At 57.1% G+C, this 9,911-nt stretch overlaps 1 protein-coding gene across 1 annotated transcript in view; it reads left to right on the top strand.

The window, feature by feature from the left end:
- The first annotated feature begins 1,115 nt into the window (after positions 1 to 1,115).
- Positions 1,116 to 9,911, top strand: part of TEX29 (testis expressed 29) — an 18,885-nt gene continuing 10,089 nt past the window's right edge. The window contains exons 1-2 of the mRNA XM_021709558.1: positions 1,116 to 1,173; positions 6,069 to 6,179. Coding sequence (XP_021565233.1) covers positions 1,116 to 1,173; positions 6,069 to 6,179 — 169 coding nt within the window. The remainder of the gene's footprint in view (positions 1,174 to 6,068; positions 6,180 to 9,911) is intronic.

Raw genomic sequence — 9,911 nt, 5'->3', positions numbered from 1 at the left:
CGATCCCCGGCCGCGCTAACCTGTTTCCTTCCCCTGCGCTCCACACCGACGGGCGGCCCGTCTTTCGAGTCTGAGGACAGACAAGCGTCCCGTCGCCACCTGACAGGTGACATGAGCCCACGTCTGCCGGGGGACGCCGTCGTCCCCTGGCTCCCTTCGCCCTGACAGCCGTTTCCAGCTCAGCAAGATGTTAAAGCAGAATTCGGTTTCTTTGCACAAAGTCCAGTCACAGCCCTGCTGTCTCAAAGGAAAGGCCACAGTCCTGGCCGTGGCCCTCAGGGTCCCATGCTGTGCCCTTCTGTGGCCTCTGGGCCTCGTCTGTGTCATTCGGACCCTGCAAGCCTCTTTCCTTTCTCTCCAGTCTCCAAGCTGGCCTCACCCCCAGGTCTTTGCACGCCCTGACCATCGGCCTTGGGTGCCCGGCCCTTACAGAGGCTGCTCATTCCCCATGTCAGTGGCGGTCAGCCCCGCCCAACTCTCCCTAACCCCCAGCACGGGCTGATCAGACATTGGTGTCCTATCCCCTTCCATGGGAGGAGGGGACTTTGTCTTGTCCACTGTTGTGTCCAGCAGTGCCTGGAAAAGGGGGCATCCAAGGCAACACCTGGGCCTGCAGCCGGGCTCAGAGGACAGCAAGGCGAATGTCCCACGGGGGAATACTTGGGCCATGGTGTCCCCAGCAGCAACCTTGCCCCTAGGGCTCTTCCCCACGCCTGGTCATCTGAGTGGCCTCGGGCCTCGCAGCCAGCGGAAGGTGGACACCCACATCACTCCGAAGCCCTGTGTGACATCCATGTAACCTCACGGGTCTGTGTGATGTCATAGTGGGTGGGCAGGCCTGGTCTTGCCCCAGTCCACTCTGTGAGCAGTGGAAGAAGGAAGTGGCCAGTATCTTGTCTTAACAAGGAGCCGTTCTCCACTTGGCGTGGTGAGCCAGTCGGTGGCCGGGAGGACCCCCAGGGACGCGTGGGCAGGTGAGCTGTGGGACACCCCCCTGGCTTGGCCCGTCGCTCCCCAGAACCACACACCCCTCTCCGGCGGACCCCCAGAGGTGCCACCGAGCTGAGGGTCCTGTTTTCTAGGTTCCCGGGCCCCGTGCCCATCCGTCAGCCGCGATGAAATACGTGCCGGAAATCAAGAAGTCCCCACCGCACCTCCTCAAGCAATTCGCAGGTAACAAGAAAAGTCTGCTTGGGGCGGCCAGGGGGTATTTGGATCCAAGTGCTGACTCTGAGGCCGTGTCGCCAGGCCTAGCGAGAGGAGTGCAGGAACCGGCACTTGTCAAAACCTGGCAAAACACGGTCAAGGTTCTGTTTTCTTCAGCTTCACTACAGAAACCACCAGAACCCGGGGTTCTACGTACTCAGAAACAAGAACTGGATGGGGGCGAGGGAGCCCCAAATGGGATTATCTTCTGGAGGGCGGGCCCCTGGCAGGCCAGGCTTTCCCCGCCAGGTGAGTGTTCCGGGAGCTCATCATCACCCGTGGACTCACCTGCGTGGTGATGAGAGGAGGCATTCGGTCTCAGTTAACTTTTCTGAGATTCTTTCAATGCGTGGGTCCGTCTCATGGTGGGTGGTTTACGAGCGCACCACGTCGCGCTGAGTGTTGAGCGGTCTTGCACCCCAAGCGGCATGAACCCATGCCCCGCCTTCCCTATTCACCTGATCTTGTCCCGAGTGACTTTGTTTCCCTCATGAAAAAGTCCTCAAAGGAAACGTTTTGCCGATGGGGAAGAGGCGAAACCAAAAGGGGCAGAAGCACCGCAAAGCCTCCAAAGGGAAGAGTTCAAACACTGTTCTGAGCCGTAGAAAAAGCATCTCAGTAGGTAGACCGCATCCAACAGAGAGGACTTCGAAGGTGACGGGAGTTTAACCATGTAAGAACATGCCATTTTTATAAATAAAATCTGGGGTTTTGGGGGTCCCTCCCTCGTATGTAGCTATTTCCCAGGTACCGAAGGGATTAAAGGTGTTTTCTCTGTGAGTTGCCAAATTTGCCCTTCAACTCCTTGATACTTTTTATTGCGGGAGTGATTTTTTATTGAGGAGAAATATTTCCCACCCAAGAAGCCCCCTCCCCTTCCCCTCTGGGGCTGTGATCTGAGGCAGACACTGCCCTGGGGCTGGAGGAACGGTGTCGGAGTATGGTGTTCCCCAAGGCATGTTTCTGGTGTGCATAGACAGCTTGAAGTCAGGTGCGGGAACATTCCGGAAGCACCTGGGAGGGCAACCCCGCCTCTCGCCGCTCATGTTTGCTGCTTTAATTCTTCTTCAGTGGATCTTATATTCATGTGCTGATTTTGTAACACGCAAAATTGAAGAAGTGGAAGGGAAAGAAAAGATTTTTTTGTGTTAGTTTGGCCTGAAGGCAGACCGGGAAGTGTTTCCCAGGCTGGCCAGGATGCCGGAGACCCTGGGATGCTGTTGCCTCTCCAGCTGTGCCCAGGCCCTGCTCTTGGCTGCTGAGGGTGGCCTCAGAGCCCAGGGAGGCTGGCGGAGGACACGGTGCCTCCCAGCTCCTTCCCACTGGGGGGGTGGGTGCCTCCGTGGACAGTAAGCGGGTGTTCTGTGGACCCCAACTCGAAGAAAACAAAACAAACTCTCCTCCCTCCTCCCTCCCTCTCCTGTGAAAGTCACCTCGGGAGTGTGTCCCATAGAAGCCAAGCCCGGAGACTCCCTGGGTGATGGGGAGCCTTGGGCGTGGCACACAGGGCAGCGGTCCGAACCCGGTCCTCCCCTCCCATCTGTGTCTCTCCCATCCTGGGTCCTAGAAGGGCTGGACACAGAGATGGGTCAGCAGGAGACAGCGGATGGCTTCCTGCAGAAGGGGCCGACAGACTCAGGGCTGTGACCTCGCGGCCCCATGGAAGCTTCCAGAACTTCTGAGGCCTGCCCTCCCTGTTGGGAGGATGCCATCAGAACGCAGGCATGAGGCTGCCGCTGGGCGACACCTCCCAGTCACGCTGTCCCTACGGCGCCTAGCACGTCCTGGTGCAGGGATCCCGGCAGTGAGGCCGGCTCGGGGGAGGCTTCTGAAGCGCCATCCTGGCTGGAACAGAAAACCCGGCGATCCTGAGTACAGCAGCCACAGGGAAGTGCAGCGGATACTCAGGCCTTGTGGAGACGCAGCGGGCGTCTTGGTCTCCACCCAGCACCCCGGGACCCTCAGGCCCGTGCGGCCTCTTCTGCCGGTGAGCCGTGACACCGTCTGTAGTGGGGCTGAAAGTGTCTTTGCAGCCGATGCCACAAACAGCGTAGCAATCGCCGACACCAGAGATCCCTTCGCCTAAGACTGGAGTTTTAAACTTTATATCAAGTTGGGTTTTTTGTTTTGTGTGAGAAAGCAGGAAGACAAAAAAGCTCCCAAGCAGGAGGGGACCTGAGAGTATCTTCACCACAGATAAAAACAGCATACAAATCTCCAAAACTGAAGGACCCTTTTCTTGAAACCACGAGACTTCCTTTTTCTTTGAGTTGGGGTCTCACTCTGGCATCCAGGCTGGAGTGCAGTGGCCACCGCAGCCTCAGCCTCCTGGACTCGGGTGGTCCTTTTGCCTCAGCCTCCCGAGTAGCTGGAAGTACAGGCACAAACCACCATGCTCAGATAATTTTTTGATTCTTTGTAGAGTCGAGGTCTCGCCATGTTACCTAGGCTGGTCTTGAACGCCTGGCCTCGAGCGATCCTCCCATCCCAGCCTCCCAAAGTGCTGGGATTACCGGCGTGAGTCCCCACGCCTCGCCTTGCATGTGCACTTCACATTTATTTCTTTGGCCCCAGCCTCTGTTTCTGCAGAGCTGGAGGAACTCGGCCAACCCGCCATCCCTGCTCCCAAAGCCTGGCTCGGCTGACAGCCCCTCCCTTCCTTCCTGGCCTGGCTGTCATGGACATGGCAGGAGCTCAGGGGACAGCCAGGTGGCGAGTCGCAAAGCTCAGGCTGCCCCGGCCAGAGAGCCCCCTGGAGACGCCGCTGCCGGTGCCAGCGGATGGGTGTCCAGTGGCCACGCGCTGGGCCAGTGGCAGCTGATGTTTCCGGCAGGAAGCAGGCGCTGCCTCGGGGTCTCCAGACCTCCCTCCACAGGCCCCGGGGCCCCGGATGGCTGTGAGCTGTTGCTAGAGCCCCCAAAGCCTCAGCTCACCCCGACACCAAAGGCTGTTCTGGGATGTGGAGCACAGCGGAGGGTGAGGCCGGAGTGGAAGTGATCGAGACATGTTTCTTCAGGGTCTGGAGGATTTAGAGAAATGTGCAGAGACGTCGTGAGGGTGCAGGATTAGGACGGGGGACTCTGTCAGGTGGCGATGGGGATGGGTCTTTAACACGAGGCCGGGAGCCAGCTACCATTTCCCAGCCGTCCCCATGAGAAACGGTGCGCCACGGTTTCCATTCGTGCCGTGAGGTTGAGGAGAACAAACCTGCTCGTGGGTGAGAACGGTGCTTCCCTCGCCGGGTGGTTCCTGCCCGGCTGTTTGCTGAAACTCCCGTCCTGGTCACCTGGAGTGCATTTTGGACACGCGTGTTCCCTGGGCCTTGGCCGGTGGGTGGGGTGGGGGCGCGCACCCGGGAGCGCACGGGAGCCCCAAGGCCAGGGGCCACTGCCCAGCTCAGTGTCCCGGCTCCCAGAGTCCTGCTCACCGGGTCTTCCCAGACGCGGCAGAGGGTCCGCCCAGGGCGCAAGCCAGCGTTGGCCGCTAAGATCGTTGCCATCACCATCTTTTGAAAATGGAGGCGACGGCCTGCCTGAATTCTGGGGTGCCGACGCATGGATGCAGTATCTGTGATGGTCCCGGCTGTGTGGACTCCAGGGCTGCAGCCCAGAGAGGAGGCCGTCGTGCCTGGGCACCCCGGGAGCAGAGCGCCATGGGGTCACGTGCCGTGATACACACGGGCCACTGCATGGAGCACAGGCGGGGCTGGCCTGTCCAGGCAGAGCCCGCCCGCGACCCTGCCCCCCATCCCGGGCTCCTGTGAGCCTGGCTGTCCTGAGGACCGCACCCGCCTGCCCTCGTGGGGCCTCTCCCGGTGCCTATCCTTCCCCAGCGCGGGAGGCCAGCTCAAGCCCCACGTGCACCTGCACCATCCAGCCCAAGTGGGGCAGCAGGAGGTGAACCAGGCGTGTCCATCCGCGATGCCGTGGCGGGCGTACATGGGCGGTGGTGCCACGTGTCCGCGACAGGCAGCCTCTGCAATCCTGGAGTGGGGCGTCTTGGGTCAGGGGTTTAGGAGCGGCAGGCTCGGCGGGCAGCCCTTCGGCCCGAAAGGCTAGACCAGCCCTAAGGGAGGCATGCGGGTCCCCGAGGGCTGGTGAGCGGACAGGAGGGGAGCCACCCCTCGGGCAACTCAGGAGACCCCGGCGGCTTGGGGGCAGCCCCGACGTGGGGAGCCCACATCTGGCTTTGTGGGATGGCAGCTCACTTAGGAGCGGCCTCCGTGTGTCCCTGTGTCCTCGGCCTGTGGGGTTTGTCTGCCACCCGGTGCCATCACCTGGCTGTCCTCTGCTCACAAGGGGACCGCGGCCCTCGAATCTGACGTGGGCTTGTGGCTGAGCTCAGCCAGGAGGTGACCCGCCGCCGCCATGATCTCCTACCGAGGCGCATGCGGGCACCACCCTGTCTTTGTTTCCCTGTTCGGCCCAGACTGGCATTCAACTTTCTGTCCTTTTGACTCAAGTTTTTCAGTTCCGAGATAACCCTCCACTTGCGCTGCTAGCTCCAGCCCCTGCTGCTCCAGCGTGAATTAATTCCACACTGCGCCTGCTTCCCCCGGCCCCCTCGTGCCAGCCCACGCCCCCTCGGTCTCTGTCCCAGCCGGGCCTGGCGCCACGCCATGGCGATGCCTCTCATCGGAGGGCCCACATTGTTCTGTGTGATGAACATGACGTTATTTTGCTCCGAAATTTAATTCACGTGAGATCTTAGTTTCGGAGAGAGGTTTGCATGGTGCATAACTTAAAAAATAACAAAGCCACAACACGCACTCACAGCCATCCCCGCCGGGCCACGTTCCTGAGCCAGGGCCGGGTGGCCCTTGTGCTTGCCCGTGACACGCTCTTGTGTCTGTGTCCCTGCAGTGTGCGACATTACTCTGTATGACATTTGTGACTACAATGTCTCCCGGGACCGATGCAAGATGCTGGGGTGCTGCTTCTACAAGAGCGTCTGCTACGAGAAAGCGGTCCCTGGTAAGTGCCCACCAGGGCGCCCGTGACCTGCTGTCTGCCGCTGGCCTGCTGTCCACCTGTGCCCGCCACGTCCCTTCCCAGGGTCCCTGTTCCCTGATCACCTCCTTCTGCTCCACGTGCCGGGGGCAGCAGACGCTGAAGGGGTTAACAGGAAGGGTCTGTGACTTAAGCCCCCGGCCTGCCCTTCCCCCATGTGCTGGACTCGGCATAGAAGGGGATTTACAGCTACCCCTCCTCCTCGGGGGAATCTGCGCCTTCTGGTGTTGGGGGTAGAGGTGGGATTTGAGGACACGGCGCTCCGGGAACAGCGGTGAGGGCCTGGGCCGCTGTCCGCCGATCAGGGCTGGAGTTGGCTGTGTCCGGCCATGCGCTCTGCAGGGCAGTGGAGAGACCGGACCCTGCCTGGGGAGTCTCTGTGGGCTGCTTCAGCACCAGAGGAGAGACCCGGACCTCGTAGGAAGGTTTGCTCCCACCCGGAAGGCACTGGGTCAAGGGAAAGAGGGCAGGGCCCAGGGCAGGGTGCGGCGGCAGGGCTGGGCGATGGCTGCTCCCCCTCCAAGGTGAAGACTCCAGGGGGAGGCAGATCCCAGAGGAGTCATGCCCAGCTGCAGGTGTTCCAAGGGAAGGGGGTGCAGGGCGGGGGGGAAGGTGAGAAACCAGGATGCCGAGCGTGGGGGCGGGGGACGGATGGAATTCGGGTGTCTGCTGGATGTCTTCTCACACGTGAGGACTTTGGCCTTCTGTGCTTCTAGAATGTTCTACATTCATATTTCCAAACCTGCATGTAAAATTCTACCTGAGGGTTTCTGTGTTTCCTTGCCCCGTTGATGGCCCTTTTAGAAACCAGGGAGCGTGAGGGCTGGGTGTGGTGGCTCACACCTATAAGCCCAACACTCTGGGAGGCCAAGGCGGGAGAATTGCTTGAGCCCAGGAGTTCGAGACCAGCCTGGGCAACATAGCAAGACCTCGTCTCCACAAAGAATCAAAAAATTAGCCGGATGTGGGGGCGGCTGAGGATGGAGCCTCGCCTGAGCCCAGGAGGCCGAGGCTGTGCTGAACCATGAGTGTGCCACTTCATTCCAGCCTGGGTGACAGAGCAAGACCTTGACTCAAAAAAAAATAAAAAAAAAAGAAGAAAATGAGGGTGCAGGGGCTCTCGGTAGGCTGGGAGGAGCAGCGTGTGGACGGGAGCACCACCCTCGCGGAGGAACGGCACGCAGTTCCTGTAGGCTGTGAGGCCTGTCCCGCGCCCACCCCGTCCAGCCCCGCTTCTCAGCGCTCAGAGTGGATGGCGCGCACGTGGGTTCGACGCGGCTCGAAAGGGGGTTCTTCTTTCTTCCCGTCTCCTTCCTCCTGAGTTTCCAGCTGGACGGAGCCCCTCAAAGACAGGAGGCCGTGTCCTCTCTGTGTCCAGTGTCCCGTGGGCTTAGAAAGCCAGGAAACATCAGTAGCCACTGACCTGTCTACTGGGACTGCGCTGTTCCACAGCCCCAGGGCCTCATGCGGCTTCTTCAAGATGAAAGCGGTGGGAGAAGAGGAGGCTGGAAGGGTCCTGGCCCCAGGGCAGGGCGTCCAGCCTGCCACCAGCAGAGGAGACTTTCTTGTGATGGCGTCTCCTGCAGATCCTGGTTTTACCACCCTGGGAGAAGACTCCCTCCTTCCGGGGGACACCACGAGTCCCAGGAGCCAACGCCTTTCCCTGCTTACGGATGGAGACAGTTGGAAGTTACTTCTTTTTCGGCTATTTTTATTGTGATAAAGTTCTCGTAGCAAACCTGAAAAAGTATACAATTCAGTGGCTTCTAGAATAGTCACGCTGTGCAACCATCACCGCTGTCTAATCCAGAACCCTTTTGATTCCACCCCGGAAGGAAATCTCATGCCCAATAGCCAGGACCAGCTGTCTCCCAGCCCTGGCAACCACGGATCCGTCTGAGTTTGCCTATTCCGGACATTCCAAGTACATGCTGACACAATCTGTGGTTCTCGCTGATATCGCGGTCAAGGGCCATCTATGTTGTAGCAGGTATCGGGATTTCATTTCTCTCTTCACCGGTGAACCATATTCCACTGGATGGATGTGCCACGTTTTGTTTATCGGTTTGTATCAGCTGATAGACACTTGGGTTGTTCCCATGTTTGGCTGTTTGTGGGTGATGCTGCTCTGAACATGTGTTTACAGGTTTCTGTGCAAACATGTGTTTTCTGTTCTCTTGGGAACATGCCTACAAGCGGAAGGGCTGGATGCTGTATTAACTCTATCTTTAAATTTTAAAGGAACTTCCAAAGTGTTCTTTGAGGCGGCAACACCATTTTCACAGTCCCTTTGGCAACGGCAAGAGTTTCTGTTTCTCCCTGTCACCATCAAGGTCTTGTGTCCTCTGGTGACAGTCCTCACACGAGCATGAGGTGAGGCTCACTGTGGCTTGGGTTTGCGTTTTTCTGATGGGTGATGGCGCTGGCATCATCGCATTCGCTTATTGGCTGTTTGTGTGTCTTCTCTGGAGAAAAGTCCATTTGGATCCTCTGCTCAGTTTTTAATTGTCTAGCTGTCTCTTTGTTATGGAGTTCTAAGAGTTGTTTATATGTTCTGGATATCAGACCCTTATCTGACATGAGACTTGCAAATACTTTCTCTTATTCTCTTGGCTGCCTTTTCACTTTCTTGATGTATCCACTGGAGCACAACTATTTTAAAAACTTGATGATGTCCCTTGTGTTTATTTTTCTTTGGTGTCAAATCTAAGAAACTGCCTAGTTCAAGGTCACAAAGGTTTGTGCCCAGGATATCGTCTAAGAGTGTTGTGGTTATCCTACAATCAGGTCTTCTGATCCATTTTGAGTTCATGTTTGTACATGGTGCAAAGAAGATACCCAACTTCACTCTTTTACATGTGGCTATCTAGTTGTTTCAGCCTCATCTGTTGAAAAGATTATTCTTTTCCCATTGAGTAGGTGCCATTGTTGAAAAGAAATTGCTCATAAAAGCGAGAGTTTATTTCTAGACCCACCATTTTATTCCATCAATCTCTATGTCTACCCTTGGGCAGTATCACACAGTTTTGATAACTGTAGCTTTGCAGTAAATTCTGAAATCAGGAAATGTGAGTCTTTCAATTACTTTTTTTTCTTCTTCAAGATTTTTTAGCTGTTAAGGGTCTTGCATTTTCATACAGTTTTAGGATCACCTTGTCATTTTCTGCAAAAGAGTCCTTTGGTATTTTGATAGAGATTTTGTTGAATCTGCATATAATTAGGGGAGTATTGGCATCTTTTTTCTTTTTTTTTTGAGTTGGCGTCTCACTCTGTCCCCCAGGCTGGAATGCCGTGGCACACCACAGCATTGACCTGCTGGGCTCCTACGATCCTTCCGCCTCAGCCTTTCAAGTAGCCAGAACTACAGGCATGCGTTATCACACCTAGCTAATTTTTTATTTATTGTAGAGACAAGGTCTCCCCAAGTTGCCCGGGCTGGTCTCCAACCCATGGGCTCAGGCAATCCACTCACCTCGGTCTCCCAAAGTGCTGGGATGACAGGCTGAGCCACTGAGTCCGGCCTGAGTATTATCATCTTAACACATTATTAAGATTCAGATCCTAACTGGGCTCGATGGCTCAGCCTGTAATCATCCCGCACCTTTGGGAGGCTGAGGTGAGTGGATTGCTGAGCCCGCGGGCTCGAGACCCGCCTGGGCAACTTGGCCAGACCTCATCTCTACAATAAATCAAAAA

Source organism: Carlito syrichta, unplaced genomic scaffold (assembly GCF_000164805.1).
Source record: "Carlito syrichta isolate Samal-C Ts95f unplaced genomic scaffold, Tarsius_syrichta-2.0.1 Scaffold256234, whole genome shotgun sequence".
Classification (NCBI taxonomy): domain Eukaryota; kingdom Metazoa; phylum Chordata; class Mammalia; order Primates; family Tarsiidae; genus Carlito; species Carlito syrichta.
Note: the sequence above shows the minus strand (reverse complement) of the source record. Positions and strands in the feature narration are given on the sequence as shown.